Consider the following 19332-nt stretch of genomic DNA (forward strand, 5'->3'; position numbering starts at 1 on the left):
TCTAGGGTCGGTGTCACTCTGTGCTGTCTGTCTCTAGGGTCGGTGTCACTCTGTGCTGTCTGTCTCTAGGGTCGGTGTCACTCTGTGCTGTCTGTCTCTAGGGTCGGTGTCACTCTGTGCTGTCTGTCTCTAGGGTCGGTGTCACTCTGTGCTGTCTGTCTCTAGGGTCGGTGTCACTCTGTGCTGTCTGTCTCTAGGGTCGGTGTCACTCTGTGCTGTCTGTCTCTAGGGTCGGTGTCACTCTGTGCTGTCTGTCTCTAGGGTCGGTGTCACTCTGCCATCTGTCTCTAGGGTCGGTGTCACTCTGTGCCGTCTGTCTCTAGAGTCAGTGTCACTCTGCTGTCTCTATTCAGAGCTGTTAAATTTTATGTGTGCTTTGTTTTCAGGGTTTTGCCTTTATCAGTTTCCATCGCCGAGAGGATGCTGCCAGAGCCATTGCTGGGGTTTCAGGCTTTGGTTACGATCATTTAATCCTGAATGTGGAATGGGCCAAGTAAGTGGTGAAATGTTTAGTCTAATATGTACTGCGCATGGAATTTTCCAGTAACTGAGCAGTTTTGACATGCTGGTTGATGGTGTTGTCTCTATATGAAGTGCACTGACAGGCTAATGGCCCCAGCTGGCAGAGCAACTGACCACAAATTGCAATATGTACAAACATATGCAGCTGTATCTAATGGAACCCAGTAAAATGTAACAGAGTGTGACATGGCTGCACTTTAACCCTTTGACTGCCATGTGGAGATTTCTGTCTCCCTGGACTAACCGTTTCACTTGTTTTCAGTTGACACACTGTGACTGAAACAAACACTAATACTGGAATAAAACTGACTTTGGGAATTGCTTTAGAATTTCAATATTAACTATCAACTACTGAATTAAACATTTAACACAAAGTACAGAACATAAACACTTAAACAACAATGGCATAAAAATACCTAACTGTTTATCATTCTCTTTCTTTAGTTTTACACATTGACGTTTCCAGCTGATGCATTGGGTGCTGGGTCTTCTCTAGTTAATAACTAATTTAATCCATTGAGAATCTGTTGAATTAATCTGTGAGTTTTGTCCTATGATACAAACCGTACTTCATTATTTTTCTCTTTCAGACCTTCAAACAATTGAGGTCACTGATAGCTGAACCAACATGGACCAACTTCCAGTTAACTTGTCATCAAATAAAGTTTTTGGATCAGACATTTTTGTCCCACGTCTATTGTTTGATTCATTTGAAAGTGAATCCTAGAGTGTTTTGTTGCCCTTTGTACCCAGTGAAAGATGTTCATCTCTTCTCCCCCCATCAGGTCAGTGCAAGTTGCTGCACTGAAGTTGTAAAACTTTTTAAAAAGTTCAGTAAAACTAGTTGATCTCACGGTGAGTCAGAGAATAGTGTTGCTCGCGGGTATCTAATGCCCCACTGGAGCTATCGACATGGCATTGTATTCCGGTGCGTGCTGTCCCGCGAAACTCCCGTTCCCTCACAATCTGGAGCACAACCTGCCCCTAATCAGCAATGTTTCAAATGAGACATTGACAAATGTATGTAATGATAAACTAATAACAAATCTTAGTAAAATATTAAAATGTAGTCTGAGTAAAATATGGAAATTGTATTAATTTGCTGTGTAGCACTCCTTATTTGAACATCACCATTTTGTTATGCTTCTAGTGCATTGTGATAGATTTTATTATTATAGAAAAAGTCTCAAAAGTACTTGAGGCATAATCAGAAATTGGACACTGAGATACTTGGATGGTTGGTCAAAGAGGCAGCTTTTAAAGAGCTGCTTAAAAGTGGAGGAAGAGTTTAGGGAGGTAATTTCAGACAGCTGGATGAATGGTTGAGACCAGAATCAAAGGAACTGTATTGAAGGGGGGAGGTTGTGGGCTGGAGGGAGGATAGAGGCAGGGAGGGCCAAGGCCATGAAGGGATTTAAATACAAGGATGAGAATTTTAAATTGGAGATATTGGGGGTCCAAAAACAAGCAAGGAGAGTGGGACAGGATACGTGCTGCAGAGTTGAGGTTTATGGAGGATGGGAGTTTGCCAAGAAGAGCATTGGCACAGTCAAGTCTGGAGGTGACAAAGGCATAGATGAGAATTTCAGCAACAGATGGATGTGGAAAAAGTGGGCTCAGTTATGCATTACTACTAGGGTTAGGGGGTAATTGAATTAAGATGCAGAGGTATAGTCAATTATTCACTCCTTATTTCATAAATGATATTTTTTTAAATATAGTTAAATAGCAAAGTTGATCTCAATTTGGAAAGCAGAAGTGGTTGGAGTACAGGAGTGTCTCTAATACAGACTGAGGAGCTGCTACAGTGTCAAGGTTACAGAGGCAGTTTCTATTAGAATTGTAGACAGGAATTTATAATGGTAACTGACAGGAAGTGACTACATTATTTACAGATGCAAGACAATTAATGTTAAGTAGCAGGCACTTAATGTAACAAAATATTTAATTCCTTGTAATGTCAACAATCTGGGTCTTCACACAAAGGGTCACTTGTGTGAGGGTTACTGGTACTAGCGGCATCACACCCCACCATGCCACCACCTTCAGGAAAGCTGGGAGAAAATTTGGTAGTGGAAGGAAGTAGTATTAAGTTGAAAAGCTGTGCAGTTCTAGTATGTCAATCAATTCATTAACCTATGCTAGATTTACACAGTTACACCGAGTTAGCTGATCTCAATGGGGCGGTGATGAAAATGATACAATTGATTACTGTTCGTTGGGGAGGGAAAAGTCAGTTAAGGTTCCTGCTCCTGATGCTCTCCTGTGATCCTAGCTAGGTGTGGACATGAAGGACAGCATTAGAATTTGGCTCACATGAAAAATTGGGGGGGGGGGGGGAGAAAGAGAAAAGTTTAAATACTCTATGAAACACATTGACTCCTGTGCTGCTGCTACCATGGAATAAGCAGCCAGCTGAATCATGAGGAGGTGGGGGGTGAGGGTTGCAGGAGACAGGAACTTGAATGGACTCCTTCCAGTTTCAATTAATTTACTTTTGGAGAGAGCAGCAGCACATTTGCAGAACTTTTTCCCAAGAGATTAAAAAAAAGTTTGGACAGTCTCCACAATAGTGGATAGCAGGTGATCTGTGGAATGAACTAACTTGTCAGGGTAGACAGCCTATTCTCATTTCAGACGTCCTATTTCTTACACTGGAGCATAAGCTACAGCCAAACACCCTGTTTCTCAGTCTCCAGGACTTGAGACCCTGCACAACAATTTAGAGGGCTGGGGCTAAGAAATAAGATGTGCAAAACACCTTACTAAATATAAACACGTAGTTAGGACACTGCAGCATTCCACTTAATAAAAGGTATTTATTGGAAGAAATATTACAACATATAAAAACTACAAGTTTATTAAACATATGAATTACCACTGCAGAAAGTGGGCAATTATTCAAATACTGTGCATTTTAAAACCACGTTAAAATCCACAATGCATGACAGCACTGCACAATCAAGAGAAAATGTTCATTCTTAACTAAAAACAATGTTACATCTTCATTGGCAACTCCATGCCAGCCAGTTAAAAAGGACGACGCTTCACTGAATATTCACAGGAATCTCGTCTATTTTTTTTTACCCTCAATTTAGTGCGTGAAGATTCTGTGGGGACATCAAGCTCAAGGAGATGAATCAGTTGGTAGTGTCCATGGTCTCTGGTTTGATGGGCTCTGTTAGAAAATGAAGAGTGGTTAAGAACTGAACACCTGTGTCTGTGACTGTTTTGGTAACTTTTTTCTACCCCCAATCCTTGTTCGCCCCATTCTCTCAATCCCCTGCATCCCATAATACCCAAAAGATCAGGTCTGGGTAATTGGATTGCTGATAGACCATTCTATTAGGGAAATGTTTGGCCTTCATTACCTGTTGGTAGAACTCTTGCCTGTCAGCAGATTGTGGTTTCAACCCCACTCCAACGATCCAGCCTGAAACTTGTATCCTTTTGGCTGAGATGTTTAACCAAGATACCATCTCACTGTTCTGGTGGTTTGTGTGGATGCTAACTATCTCCTGGCACTATTCCACCAAGAGCAGGGAATTCTCCTGGTAATCTAGCCAACATTCGTCCCTCAAACAGATTAACTGATCCTTCAATATTGGATTGGGGATTTCAGGTTCAAATCCACATTCCAGCATTTCACATCACGTGTCATTGCACAGCTCACACATCCCCATTATTTGTACATTTTATCTCCAGCTAACACAGCACTGTATGGGCTTGTTGAAGTCACTGTGGAGTGTCCAGTTTCACATCCACTGTTTCCTGTATCACCATACCACAGGCAAGTGCTCAGCAGAGCCAAAGACCTTCCCATGAGAGAGGAGATAAGAGTAACTCAGCTTTTGAAACCTCTGCATTGTTGGGTACAGAGCAGCCATGGCTGGGAACAAGCCTGTAGTTGTTCGTATTTTAGTCTGCACTGTGCAACTTGCATGAGTAACTAATAAAAACAGCCCACAAAATAAATCTTAAGTGAATAAAAATGCTGTCAGGGATGTATTATCCAATTACTGACATTTCAAAAATACAGCATCATATTAAAATTTCTGAACATAGTGAATTACTTTGAAGGGCAGTGAAGCAAATATGCCGCTAATTGTGCAAAGCAAGATCCCACAATCCGCAACTATATGAAGGACCAGTTAATCTGTTTGAGGGACGAATGTTGGCTAAGTTACCAGGAGAATTCCCTGCTCTTGGTGGAATAGTGCCAGGAGATAGTTAGCATCCACACAAACCACCAGAACAGTGAGATGGTATCTTGGTTAAACATCTCAGCCAAAAGGATACAAGAGTTTCAGGCTAGATTGTGTGCTCCAGTGTTGGAGTGGGGTTGAAACCACAATCTGCTGACAGGCAAGAGTTCTACCAACTGAGCCAAGCTGAATATTCATTTACCTCCAGAGCCTCAGATATGGAACAGAGTCTTCCACCGTTTCCAGATTACACAGTAATTGCACCCCCAAGAGTGAAACTCACACAGTTCAAGGATAATCACACTGTCAATGGCACAGAAATAGACCTCAACACAGAGGTTGAGAGTAGCCACTAGTGTTATTTTCAAGCAACAGAGAAGTAGAAGCAGATTTGTGCCCAAACCACAGGTCACCAGTTGTCCAGGGAGCAAACCGTTTATTCCCACCACTGGTAAAATTTACACCAAGACACTTGGCTGGCTGATTGGTGTCACACATCCTCTAGGGGCTATTTCTATTTACTGTGAATATTTAATTTAAAAAAGTGGCGTAATTTAATGAAGGTTCAATTTTGTCTCAAGGGGGCAATTCTCTAGCAATGGGTAAATTCCATAACATCTTGGAAAAAGATAGGCCTTTGCTAATAGTGAACAAGGCCACCACTGCACATTGCCGCAAGATCTGACACATGGCTAGGAAGTGACCCAGTTCATACAAGAAAGACTTGCAATTATATAGAGCTCTTCACAACCTCATAACGCCCCAAAGTGCTTCATAGCCCATTAAGTACTTCTGAAGTGTAGTCACTGTTATAATGTAGGAAACGTGACAGCCAATTTGCACACAGCAAGATCCCACAAACAGCAATGAGATAATGACCAGATAATCTGTTTTTAGTGATGTTGGTTGAGGAATAAATATTGGCCCAGGACACCGGGGAGAACTCCCCAACTCTTTGAACAGTACCATGGGATTTTTTACGTCCACCCGAGAGAACGTCTCATCCAAAAGAGGGCACCTCCAACAATGCAGCACTCCCTCAGTACTGCACTGGAGTGACAGCCTGGATTATGTGCTCCAGCCTCTGGAGAGGGACTTGAACCAACAACCTTTTGGCTCAGAGGCCATCTCAAAGATGCAAGACCACAAAGCTTTGAAAGCAGGGTACGATATAAAATAAATGTGTTCAGCTGTGCACATTTTAAGCCAATTACCTGCTGTGCTCGCTTTCTTCCTCTCAACTATACACAGTTTAATTTCCATGCCGATGGCTTTAGCCAGAGGAGGCGGTACTGCATTGCCAACCTATTTAAAAAAAAACACAGCAACCAGTTAGTAACAAGAGACTTCCTTACGATACAAAGCTTGCAATGCTGCCACAGCGTTCAACAATAAAAGCTACAGCTTCAGGGCGAGATGTAACAGCAACACGGCTCATATGCGGCAAACATTTCCCCGACTACATTATTTGTAAAACTTCCTCTGCCGTACAAATTGCAAAAGGTATCTGTTGCCGTGTCAACATACTGTGCTATCCAATGGCAGGAGACGGGCTCTCTCCAACATACCACCCACCAGTTACCAAGGCAGCCAGACGACTTGCTACTAAGCCTCTGCCAATGACAAGATTAGCAACAAGATCACTCTTCTTAAACTAGCCTGCTGGCAAGTACTATAGAAAGATTTAGTTTTATTCCAGGATCCCAGCAAATTGCGACAGTGCTACTCATTTCTTGCCACTAGCATGATATGCAAATATCCCTGCAGGATTATATGCCAGAAATTGAGCAGTGCGTCAGTACCGCACAATGTTTCAACGAGGAGATAAGCAGCCTCTACATGGTCAGTAATTGCTGCCTCAAGAGCTGTTCTGCTAGACAGCGTTTAACCACGCATCATTCAGCAAACATTTTCCAACTCCAGATTAATGATTAGTAAAAAATTCAGCAACACCCACCTGTCTGTGCTTGTCTAGTACATTTCCAAAGAGCCTGTATGTATCTGGGAATCCCTGGGAGCGTGCGCACTCTCGCACACTCACTACACGGTGCTGTTCAGGATGTAGCACACGACCCTAGGACACAGAAAGTTACATTAGATTCAGTCAAAAATATTATTTAGCTCTTGCCCCAATTTCCCTCCCTCCTCTCCTGTAGGTGTCCATCATGCTGGGAGATCGCAGGCAACCAAAAGCCCTCCTGTACTGCATCCAAGTTGCCATGTGAGAATCAACACGGTGAATGTTGGTGGGTTTTTAGACAGATAGCACCATATCCGAGCCTATTCTTTCTCAACCAACATTCACGTGCACCTCCTAAGCAAGAGTCAGTAAGAAGTCAACAGGAGGAGGAGCCTGGACTAATTTTCCTCCTACCCAGGAGTCAGAGTCCGACAGTAGCAGCCCTATTGCTGTCCCAGCCGAGACCAGATACTGAACCCAAGACCATCTGGTTTGTATGGCTCACACAACACTAGGTGGTGCCTTTACCCAATGGGCCATCAAGGCAACTCACTAAGTTTGTTTTAAATAAGGTGATAGCGACAAGCCAGAGATTACCAGTCAGCAAATTGTTGCATGAAGAGATTGAGTAGAAACCACCACGATTTACCTGTTTACCCATAGGCTCAGGATTGGTGACTGTAGTACTGAAAAATCCATCCCACTCCAGTCTACCGTATAGACCAGCCCAGTGATTGTGCCTGTTTCCAGTGTGGGGTAGGCACCAAGGAATGAGTGTGTTAAACTGTCTGTCAGCTGAGTCACATTGTTTACCTGCAAAATAAAATACAAGCTGTAATCAATTCCGCTCTGGTAATTCCCTGCGTGCTGCGGTCTCCAATCTTTGTAGAGGGGAGGGCAGTGTTCGGGAGGGAGAAAGAAAGGAGACAGACCCAGTACACCAAAGTAATTTCAAACACAAATTGCAAAGTTTAATAAGTTTTTAACGATTACAAAAATTTCTATTTGAAACCAACTTGAAATTCAACAACAGACCCAAGTGACAGAGAGGCAATACACTACAAAATGGGACATTTAAACCAGACTATGTTTTTGCAGAAGGGAGCTTGGAGAAATCTGCACTGATAAGGAAGGCACAATTATGAATTCATGAAAATAAAGCCCATGAAAAACGTTACTTTTCACATTCTTGGAATGGAAAGAAAAAGCTGTTTTCTTGGTGATCTCTCTCCCTTGCGTCTAACTTCCCATGTAACCAGTGTCATCACTTTTTTTTTAAACCAATCCTCCTCCCTGGTCACTTTCTTAGGCTGAGCCAGACAGTTTATGTCCTATTCGACCGAGCTGAGCTTCCAACCCTGTAATCTTTTCCATCACAAAGACGGCCTACTTCACCCTCAACATCGCCCACCTCGGTCCCTACCTCAACAAATCTGCTGCTGAAACTCTCATGCATGCTTTGGCAACTTGACTATTCCAACTCTCCTCCCATCATCCATTGTCTTAAACTTCAGCTCATTTAAAATTCTGCCGCCTGTATTCTGTCCTATACCAAGTTCCACTCATCCATCACATCCATATCATCATTCTATGGCTCGGCACCCAATTTTTTCCTTTGCCTTTGAGACGTTTTTCTATTTTAAAGGTGCGATATAAATGCAAGTTATTGTTAAATCGTTATGTTTAGTGCTTCCCTTAATTTTCCTTTCTTGTTCCCCTTTGAATGTGAATACACCACCTCACAACCTGCATCCTCAGAGTGCTGATCAAAGCTCACGGCAGTGTCCTACTCTAACTCATTCTTAGTCAGGACTTCAGAGCTGTGGAACTTGTCTTCCACCACTTTAAAATCTCTAGGCTTTGAAAACTCGAGTTTGGTATTACTTAAATCATTACTTTCTGAATCAGCCTGTCTTTTTATGCTATTCTACTTTGTTGTCCTGCACTATTAGCCCTGGTTTTTTAATCTTGATTTCTCAAAGAAAAATCTGTGTACTAATTCTAAAGGATATACTAATCCTTAATCATGGAGCACAGAAGGAGGCCATTCGGCCCATCGTGCCTGCCCTTTGAAAGAGCCACCCAATTAGCCCCATTCTTAAGCTCTTTCTCCATAGCCCTGCATTTTTTTTCTTTTCAAGTATTTATCCAATTCCCTTTTGAAAGTTATTATTGAATCTGCTTCCACCGCCCTTTCAGGCAACGCATTCCAGATCATAACAACTCGCTGTGTAAAAAATTCTCATCTCCCATCTGGTTCTTTCACCAATTATCTTAAATCTGTGTCCTCTGGTTATCGACCCTCCTGCCAGTGGAAACAGTTTCTCCTTATTTACTCTATCAAAACCCCTCAAAATTTTGAGCATCTCCATTAAATTTCCACTCTAACGAGAATGAGACCAGCTTCTCTAGTCTCTCCACATAACTAAGTCCCTCATTCCTGGTATCTTTCTGGTAAATCTCCTCTGCACCCTCTCCAAGGCCTTGACATTCTTCTAAAGTGTGGTGCCCAAAATCGTACACAATACTCCAGCTGGGATCTAACCAGTGATTTTTAAAAAAAAGATTTACCATAACTTCCTTGCTTGTGTACTCTATGCCTCTATTTATAAAGCCACGGATTTAACAGCCTTTTCAACTTGTCCACCTTCAAAGATTTGTATATGTGAACCCCCCAAGTCTTTCTGTTCCCGTACCCCCTTTAATATTGTACTATTTAGTTTATACTGCCTCTCCTCATTGTTCCTCCCAAAATGCATCATTAAGGTGCTAACACACACACACACGTATGACTGCAAGTTGATACATTTTTCCCACAACGTCCTCCACTCACCTTCTGCACAAGAGCATACTCCTCGCAGAGCACCAGTGCTACTATGTCCGTTCTTTTTATCGTGGTGTGTATACCTCAGCTTTTTGGTCATGGTGCCATCTGAGAGGCGGACCTCAATGTTTGGAAGGTCGCGCCAGTCCGACCCTGGAGCAAGGGGGATGTGTCGCATTCTGCCTGCCACTAAGGCACTCATATCCTGCAGAGATGGGGAAAAATAGGGGATGAGGTATGAAGAAGCTTTACAGTCTGGAGATTAAGGGGTGGCAGAGTAGAACCTCAGATACATAAAGTATTAGACGACAGAAGACGAGTTGAACTCAAAATATTATTTAGTTAAGTTGGGCTATAAATTGGCATTAGTGAACAGCAAGTTTAAAACAGCCAAAGGAAAGGATTCCTTTACTCAAAGGATGATACATGTTTTGGTTTAATCTGCCAGGTAAGACAATGAAGTCCAAGAAATTAGAGATGCAAGGCTAGGTCAACTGGAAAACTGGATTGGTTGGTGTTTTCCCTGTCTTTGAATCCTTTATGTTTGACATGCAAGGATTGCTAGCTTCTGCAGCTGGTGTTAACTTTGCAGTGAGTGATGGAGGTTGAGCTAGTTGTTAAAACCCATACCTTGCAGATGTGATCCCGCAGAATGGGCTGGTATTGTGTGCCACGGATCTGCCGCTGGAACCAGGACTGCGGTTCACCGTTGTATGAGATTTCGAGCGCAGATGCTCCATTGCGGATTTCAGGGAGATCGGACATGGTATCCCTTACAGTGATGGTTCTGTACGGGGCAGACTTCGTCCTGTGGAAAATTTAATTTGTTTAAAAACTCTCCGACTAATATCATATCAAATCTTCTACAAATTAGAAAGAACGCCACATGGCTCAATTGGTAACTGTACCACCCATGATGGTACTGAACCACACGAACCAGGAAGTCCCAGGTTTAACGGTCAGTCAATGCCAAGTTAGCTGCCTTCAGTCAAGGAACATGGAGTCAAATAAGTAATGGGTCCCAGGAGTTAGCCAACATGGTGGATTCAATGCAGCATGGTGCCACATACTTGCAGGAAAGAAATAAAAAAAATAGAAGGTGTGTTACATTTTCAAAAGATAATTTTTTCTTCTTTTGGGAGAGGAAAAAGAAAAGCTGAAGAAAAATAAACACATTTTATTATTGTAAAGTAAAAACAGGCAGTTTGTCCATTAGACTATAAATAAAACGTGAGCACAAAATTGTACCCATGTTCAGTGAATTTATCCAGAGATTAGTTGAGCCTTAAAAACCAGGAATAGCCCAGAAATGGTCACTTGCCTGCGTTGAATTAACTGATCTCAGCTAGAGTGCTATAACTGGCTTCAGCATTCCTGCAATAGGAAAGGGGGATGGGAACAACGAGAGCTCCTGCTCCCATTAGCTATCTAGTTAACCCCTGCTGAAAATGTGCATGGACAAGCTCCAGCTTGGCTATTGTAGTTGAATAGCTTGTTGACATTCACTGTCAAGACTTGTGTGAAAATTGGGTGAAGTACAGGAAGGTGACTGGCACCAAAGGAAATCACACCCCAACAAAAGTCAGCACCTTCAGGAGAGGAAGAACATTGGCCAGGAAAAGCAAAGATCCCACGCAGTATTTTTTACCTGGTTACGTTGCTGACAAACTTCTTATCATCTACTGCCACACTGAGTTGGCAGGCCCTGGGTGCGAAGACATGTAAAGGCTCTGGGAACAGCGGCAGCTTCTCTCCAGGGGCTGCAGCCAGAATGATAGCTCGCCTGCGCGTCTGGGCGACTCCATACTGACCAGCCTGTCAAAAACAAAAACCCGTTAAATCCAGAAAAGGAGACTGTAATCGGCTTGAAAACTACAAAGATGAAAGTGGTGCACTTTACACAGTTACTTTTGAAGAAGACACTGGCCTCTGTTCATCTCCATCTTTTTTGATCTCTTTTCACCCACAGTATTCACTGGACTGGAGATAAACCCACATCCCCTATTCCATGGTGCAGCTCAAGACCTCCAAGCAACTGCACCAATGTTTAAAATTAAAGTGAGCAAACTGCTCTGGCGACTTAACAGGGGAAAGGCACTGCTCAACATAGCCCTGAGGCACACAGAGCAAATAGCCCCAGACTTCATCCCCATCTGTGCTGAGTTACCAATTTCAGTCAGGGCAGTGGTGGACCACAGTACCCCAGGGCTGGGGAGAGAAAGTTAGCCAGAGTTCCTGCTCCCGATTGCTATTAAATGGCTCCCAATGGAAAAGTGGAGGCCTGGCAATAGTGGATCAATCTCTCAACTGCCTTGTCCACCACTTGTGGGCATCCTGCTGGTGATATCTAGGCTCACGTGAAGAATGGACACTGGGGCTGCTGGCACCTGAGGAACAGCATCCCAGCAAGAGTCTGGGCTTTCAGAAAAGGGGAGCAAAAAAGTGCGATAACTAATTTCACAGACAACTTAGAGTAACCTTTCAAAACAGTGCACCAATACACACTTCAGATTAATAAAACCATTCTATTCGGTGCCCTTTAAAAGTCTCAATAGTTCAAGAAAACAGAAATTAATCAAAGCCTTAGTTACATAGTCTAGTACATCGAGAGAATTGCAGGAATAAAAAAAAGACTGATATCACTATCCAGTGACCCCTTCCACGAATAGCAATGACTGTCCTCACAGTTGAGTACACCACTAACAAAACAGCTACTTGAGGCAAAAGACCAGAAGAATGGACAACCTCTGCACAAAACACATTCTGCTGGCAGACATACATCTGAGTAGCACCAGCTTACCTGCAACACACCGAACGTGCACTGGTAACCCATTCGCACTAGACATCGAAGAGTCAGCTTCAGAACCATGGAGCGCTTGAATGATACAAAGTTCCTCACATTCTCCAAGAGGAAATACCTGGGCCGGTAATAGTCACAATAGCTGCAAAGTACAAGAATACAAGAGATTGGAAAGTTGCGCACAAGACACCCTGCCCAATCTATCAAACAGATTTGTACAAAAATAAATGGGAAATATTTTCCTGTTGCTACTTCTATCAAAACCCCTTTAGGTACAAAGTCAGAAAAGGCACAGCAGTCATTAGTAAACTCCCTTTCCTGCAATGGTAGTAAGGCTGATACTCAAGATGAGCAAACAGACACTGTGAATTTCGGCAGCGACATATTCTGCTAAGCAACTGTACACGGTCAGCATCCCAAATGTTCATACGAGATCAATTCAAACCTAACCGGTACTCCAGTCATTGTAGTTCTGGAGTACCAGAGTGCCCCCTTCGAGCGAGACTGTGTAGTTAAAGCTGCCTCAAAGAAGCTCAATTTCCTTTTCCGCCAAACACTTTCCCCCTCAACAACTTTTAACTGTCCATAAAACCCAAGTCCATCCAAGACTCGAATATTGATTTTTGTACCATAGTGCCAACATTATGTAAACATTGATTAGATTAGTTAATCGGTGGACATTACACCAGTGATACATATAGCTAGATTTCAGTGAGACCACACCTGGAGTATTGTGTGCAGTTTTGGTCTCCTTACCTAAGAAAGGATATACTTGCCGTAGAGGGAGTGCAGCGAAGGTTCACCAGACTGATTCCTGGGATGGCAGGACTGTCGTATGAGGAGAGATTGGGTCGACTAGGCCTGTATTCACTAGAGTTTAGAAGAATGAGAGGGGATCTCATTGAAATGTATAAAATTCTGACAGGGCTAGACAGACTGGATGCAGGGAGGATGTTTTCCCTGGCTAGGGGGTCTAGAACAAGGGATCACAGTCTCAGGATACGGGGTAGGACATTTAGGACTGAGATGAGGAGAAATTTCTTCACTCAAAGGGTGATGAGCCTGTGGAATTCTCTACCCTAGAAGGCTGTGGAGGCCAAGTCACTGAATATATTTAAGGAGATAGACAGATTTCTAGACACAGAAGGCATCAAGGGGTATGGGGAGAGAGCGGGAATATGGTATTGAGATAGAAGATCAGCCATGATCATATTGAATGGCGGAGCAGGCTCGAAGGGCCGAATGGCCTACTCCTGCTCCTATTTTCTATGTTTCTATCACTCCACTGACCTGAGATAAGAGACAACGAGGGAGTTCTTGAATTTGGAGTAAGTGCGGGAATTGAAACGATTCATTCCACTAAAGCCTTGGCATGGAGGCCCACCACAGAGTAACTCCACATCACCCTTCTGAGGCAGCTTCTGCCCAAGAGAATTGGTCTTCTCCCCGGCCATGACGAGTTTCAGGAGAACGTTGCAGTCCTCTGTGAATACAGTTGCGCCGGGATTGTTCAAGCGGAACGCCTGGGCTGCTGGATCCCACATCTCGATAGCCCATAGAGTCTCCGAAATACCTGCGCAAAAGGAAAGTTATTTCTCATGCCACATCTTGGCACATGCACACAGTTTACTGCCCCTTCGAGTAGTACAGCGTCACAGTGCATTCCAGACTGGAAAATCTTAAATGAACTCTGACGTACATTTAAATGTTGCAATCAGTGACATGCAATCCTTAGTCTTAGTGGGCTCCATATAAAGAATGAGCCACTTCTGCTACATTAAAAGTGAATTCTGTGTAACTAAATACATATAAAAAGCACCCCCATCTAAGCCAAGTTACAAACAAATTCCATGAGGGCATTTATGCATTTCTATTCAAAGTTTTTTTTAATGCTACTAGGTTCACTGATTTAAAAATGGAAGGCACTCCCGCTTGGTGAATCAATGGTAAATCCACCATCAAGGGAACACAGCAGAGGCTTTTCAAATCACCAGGCCAGTCAAAATGAAATGGGCAAATCCAATGGCACAAAAATGCAAATGGCAATTGAAAGGGGGGTTTATGGGTCAGATAGCGAGGACTCATGAGCTGTAGATTGGACACCTGTATATGCACGTGTAATGATTCAGGAGGTTATATTGTCATGGAACTTTTGCCTGATTCACCACACAGAATATTTGTCAACAGTGAAATTATTTCCATCAGTTTCTCTAACCACAGAGCCTGACTTCTCAGCCACTCGTTTCGTTTATGTACAGTCCCTACCCCTCCCCCATACTCACCTGCCTGATGGAATCCTTCGGAAAGCCCCCCACAGCCTGAGAAAACATCAAGGCTGCGGAGTTTATCCAATTTGTCCGTGACCTCTGGCTCAGTTTGCTCAGGCTCAGCTGCAGTTTTGCCCTTTGCTTTTCCTGTAAGCAAACAAAAAACATTACAGCTATAAAACACACATCTCCCTTCGCCAAACCCTAAAATAAGGACTCAATCTACCCTGATTTCTGAAAGCATTCAAATCTGTACAAGAGCACAGTTTCTCTCCTCTCATAAATCCACTTACTTTACTAGAGTTCAGTCATTCCCTGTTTACATTACAGACATGCCTGACAATGTCCTAACCTCCACGCATATGCACTTTCCAACAGAGATATCACAGAACAGCGGTAAGGGAACCGGATAAGTACTTGAAAGGAAAAAATGTGCAGGGCTATGGGGATAGGGCGGGGGAGTGGGACTAGCATGGACTCGATGGGCGGAATAACCTTTCTATGATTCTAGGAGCAAACAGCCTGTCTGAGTTTGTGCCATTGTAGCCTAAGTGCACATAGGCTAATTGTAATGTCAAATTTAATATCAGATGAGATTATCTAACTCAGCACAGACTGAGGACCAAACCTGGGCCTCCTGATCTCAGTTACATGCTACCTTTACCAATGGAGCCACTGGGCAAGGTAACAATCTGCAAAACCACATCTACTACTATTAGTAACGTCACAATGACCAGCAACTTCCGAACACCATACCTTTGCCTTTCCCTTTGCCCTTGCCTTTGTTTGCCGAGCTGCGAGCACGGTTTGGCGGATCTTCGTAGCCTTTTATCTTTGCATTGTAGGCCTGTGAATTAAAGACAACTGACAGTTTAAGGGTCTGAACACAGGAATCCCATGCAGAAAATTGTACGCTATTCCAAGTTTGTCAAAAGCATCTTGTAGCTGTATCGGCCTAGCACTCATTGCATACCTGGAATGGACTCAATGCCCCACCTTGCAATCAATCAAGATACTCACTTGCAAGATGTTGAGCACAGAAAATAAAAAGCTCAAATAGCTCAGTGGGCAAGTGAACCACATGATGTGGTACTGAGCCATGCAAACCAGGCATGCCCAGGATTTGATACCTGGTCTGTGCTGAATCAGCAATCTGAAACAGACCATTAGTGGGGTCACCAAAACCAGTTTCCCTGACCGTGGTGGGTAGATTGTCTAAGCATCTTGCAGCTGATCAGTATTCAGCACCCTCTATTAGAAAGAGACTTTTGGGGATATGAAAAAAAAAGACTTTTATTCCTATAGTGCCTTTCACAACCTCAGGACGTCCCAAAGCGCTTCACAGCCAATGAAGTACTTTTACATCCACCCGAGGTGACAGACGTCTCATCTGAAAAAGATGGCTGGTGGCTAAGATAGAATTTGTCTGGGTCACTGAGGACGCGACACAATGAAAAGGAAACAATGCTTATAAGCACATTACTAAGTTTGTGCTTACGAGTCATCCTGCCCCCCACCATTGTAGGAATCGTGCAATCCAACGCAACTCTCAATAATACGAGCATCAGAGACTCAAGCTTCCAGCCAGCGAGTTAGGTGGCAGGAGGTTCACTGTTAAAGATGGCAGTTACACTTAGAGCAGGTGGCAGGAGAGAACTCCATCCACAGCCATTTGAAAATTAATTTCAATCCATTCTGGTACACACTGAATAATCTCATGGTTTCTAAAGTTCTTACCTCTAAGAAATAGAATCGGTCCGGCCCTCCAGCAGAATACTCCTGGATGGACACGGTGAGATCTTCCCCATACTCCACAGAACAGCGTCCCTGAACGTCTTTGAAGTCGATGATCACTTCTTCATCACTCCAGTACAACAAGTTGATATCAGTGTGGTGACTGGCTTTAAGGCCCTTGTGCGTGTTCTCAGCCCTGGAAGAAAAATTTCCAATCAATCAGTGGCGCCATAAAGAAGCACACCTCAAACTCTCCAAGCATCGCGAAATGGAACTCCTGCCAATACCAAACGAATCTTTAAGTGGAAGCATGCACAACACTTATCTAATACAAATTAATTTGTAAGATTTAAAGTGTGGGCTTGGATCAGTTGTTAGTACTCACACCTCAGTAAGAAGTTGGTGGATTCAACCCCTGCCCCGGGACATAAGCTTGTAATCTAGACTGACACTAAGGTAATGCTGAATTGTTAGTGGTGCCATCCTTAGAGATTAAACCAAGGCCCCATCTATCTGTTCAGGGGAATGTTGCAGATTCTATGGCACTATTCAAAGAGCAGAGAGCACTCCTGGTGTTCCAGCTAACATTTCTCCTTTAACTAACACCATCACAAAAACTGATTAACTAGTTGTTCATTTCATTCTGGTTTTTGGGTTCTTGCTATATGCATAATGGCTTCTGCATTTGCCTACATAACAGTCCTTGCATTTAAAAAGAAATTTAATTGTATACAAACCACTTGGATGCACTCCAGACTCTCTTTACTCTTAAGTGTTATTCTGGCCTCTTGCGCATCCCCGATTTTCATCACTCCACCACTGGCGACCGTGCCTTCAGCTGCCTAGGCCCTAAGCTCTGGAATTCCCTCCCTAAACCTCTCCGCCTCTCTCTCCTTCTTTAAGATGCTCCTTAAAACCTATGTGTTTGACCAAACTTTTGGTCACTGATCCTGATAAGAACATAAGAAATAGGAGCAAGAGTGAGCCATATGGCCCCTCGAGCCTGCTCCACCATTCAATCAGATCATGGCTGATCTTTGACCTTAACTCCACTTTCCCACCCGATCCCCACATCCCTTGATTCCCTTAATATCTCCTAATGTGGCTCGATGTCAAATTTTGTTTGATAATCCTTCCAGTGAAGCGCCTTGGGGCGTTTTACTACATTAAAGAGCTATATTAATGCAAGTTGTTGTTATTGGATTTTTATAAAATTTTTTTTTAAAGGCCTCCTTTCCCTAGAGAGATGGGCAGATAGCCTGCTCCTAGGCCAATGCAAATTTCTAACCAGCTCTTAAAAGATGCATAGTTATCTTATTTTGACATGTACAAGCTTTCCTTTACCATGCAAGGCAGGGAAGAAGTCTGCCTAAATTCTATGCCCAGACAGCCAGGATAAACTGGAGGGTGCAGCTATAAAACAACCTCTGCAGTGCCAGGTCATCACTATGGATTGCCACTGATTATTTAGCAACTTATGTACGAACAATAAATTACTAGAAAGAAACAGTTACATATGTTGTAGCTTGGCGTCATGGGATTCTACGCACCTATAGAATTTATTGATACGCAGCTTAATATCTGCTTCATTGGGTTTGCCATTGCTACGCTTGTGACAGAAGATTTCTTGAATGCGGCCAATTCGGAATGGGTCGGGTGCATCAAGGTTGCTGCCTTTGATATAATCAGATGATTTGCGGTAATACTCAGGGTAGAGGTCTTCATCCACGTCATCTTTCTTTATTGGCCGCTTGCCAGGACTGGACGGTTTCACACTGCCGACAAGACATTCATGGTTAGAAAGTTTTTATAGGAGAACCAAAGAGGGAAAATGATTTGTTCAAATGAACAATTCCTTTCTGCTTGCTTCATCCATCTCATAGCTGCTCACGTATCCTCTCAAATGATACAAACTGGTTAACAACTCAGGACTTGTCTAAATTCACCATCTATGCACCTCAAAACATTAAGAATTGTGCTTGAGTATGTTTGAGGAAATGTACTAGGTAAAAATTACTAAGCCCGACAGCGAAGGAACGGGTTCAACTGAACCATCATGACCTCCAAACGTGTCATACTTCCCGATTTTCTCCTTTTCTTCCCTTGAAGGTGCCGACTTGCTGAGGTACAGTTCCAACTCTTCAACCTGTCCAAATGGCCATTCCTTCATATGTGGCCTTGCACTGGCAGGCTGTTCAATCATGAGGGTACCATTTTTACATCTTCCAGCAGCACCGTATAGGAAATAGGAGCGGGAAACATAAGCCCAGGGGTCAACTTTAGGGCTGCAACTACTAGTAAACCAAGACCAGCTCAAGTCAGCACAGATTAGGGATTGAACCAGAACCTTCCCAGTCTGTGGAAGCTCAGAACGACAGCAAGCAGTGCATATACTCATTGAGGTGTAGTTTAATTATTTTAAATCAGTATGCAAAAAACTGGGTCTAGAAGTCATCCCAATCAGTTGTTAGCTTTTTAAAAAGTTTAGTCCTGACACAAGTCATGTAGAATTGGAAGTCATCGTAACTTTACACCAGTTTATATTTAAGTGGGCGAGAATCCTCTCTAATCAGACTTTCAAATGAATTGTTTGGAATTGAATTGTGCCCCTACTGAAAATACTTAACTCAGACTGTAACCTGCACACTGTCTGGTAACCTTTTCTAGTGCAAATGGGCAGTGATAGCACTCAACAATATGCATCCAGTGTAGAACTGGTACTTGTTAGGGAAGTGTATTACCTGAATGAGAATGCATCTTGCAGCAGGTAAATGCCATCTCCAACTTTATACTGCGTTCCATTCTTAGAAGCCAACGAGTAGAAAACCTTTGAGTCATCCTTTACTTCCATCGATTCTAAGACCCGAGGCATTTCACGTTGCCTGATTTCAGCCAACCGAGTACAGCTGTCACAGAATCTAGAAAACCAGCAGCCCAAAGGACTCATAGTTAACAATGATACTTAGAGTGTCACGGTATTCAATAGGTTACAAATTCTACATTGCAGAACATTCTCAACC

At 43.1% G+C, this 19332-nt stretch overlaps 2 protein-coding genes across 3 annotated transcripts in view; one reads left to right on the forward strand and one right to left on the reverse strand.

Annotated features, from left to right (window-relative positions):
- Nucleotides 1-1200, forward strand: part of LOC137304385 (suppressor of SWI4 1 homolog) — a 56255-nt gene extending 55055 nt beyond the window's left edge. The window contains exons 17-18 of the mRNA XM_067972963.1: nucleotides 387-493; nucleotides 1113-1200. Coding sequence (XP_067829064.1) covers nucleotides 387-493; nucleotides 1113-1128 — 123 coding nt within the window. The 3' untranslated portion in view covers nucleotides 1129-1200. The remainder of the gene's footprint in view (nucleotides 1-386; nucleotides 494-1112) is intronic.
- A 2128-nt stretch (nucleotides 1201-3328) lies between these two features.
- dnmt1 (DNA (cytosine-5-)-methyltransferase 1) overlaps nucleotides 3329-19332 on the reverse strand; it is a 47173-nt gene continuing 31169 nt past the window's right edge. For both annotated transcript variants that reach the window (XM_067972967.1, XM_067972968.1), the window contains exons 21-34: nucleotides 19054-19230; nucleotides 17863-18087; nucleotides 16316-16508; nucleotides 15335-15425; nucleotides 14594-14725; nucleotides 13602-13884; nucleotides 12312-12453; nucleotides 11160-11326; nucleotides 10142-10319; nucleotides 9521-9716; nucleotides 7337-7500; nucleotides 6685-6801; nucleotides 5942-6032; nucleotides 3329-3700 (exon numbers count right to left, since the gene is read on the reverse strand). In XM_067972967.1, coding sequence (XP_067829068.1) covers nucleotides 3663-3700; nucleotides 5942-6032; nucleotides 6685-6801; nucleotides 7337-7500; nucleotides 9521-9716; nucleotides 10142-10319; nucleotides 11160-11326; nucleotides 12312-12453; nucleotides 13602-13884; nucleotides 14594-14725; nucleotides 15335-15425; nucleotides 16316-16508; nucleotides 17863-18087; nucleotides 19054-19230 — 2194 coding nt within the window. In that variant the 3' untranslated portion in view covers nucleotides 3329-3662. The remainder of the gene's footprint in view (nucleotides 3701-5941; nucleotides 6033-6684; nucleotides 6802-7336; nucleotides 7501-9520; nucleotides 9717-10141; nucleotides 10320-11159; nucleotides 11327-12311; nucleotides 12454-13601; nucleotides 13885-14593; nucleotides 14726-15334; nucleotides 15426-16315; nucleotides 16509-17862; nucleotides 18088-19053; nucleotides 19231-19332) is intronic.

This window comes from Heptranchias perlo, chromosome 37 (assembly GCF_035084215.1).
Source record: "Heptranchias perlo isolate sHepPer1 chromosome 37, sHepPer1.hap1, whole genome shotgun sequence".
NCBI classification, from domain to species: Eukaryota; Metazoa; Chordata; class Chondrichthyes; order Hexanchiformes; family Hexanchidae; genus Heptranchias; species Heptranchias perlo.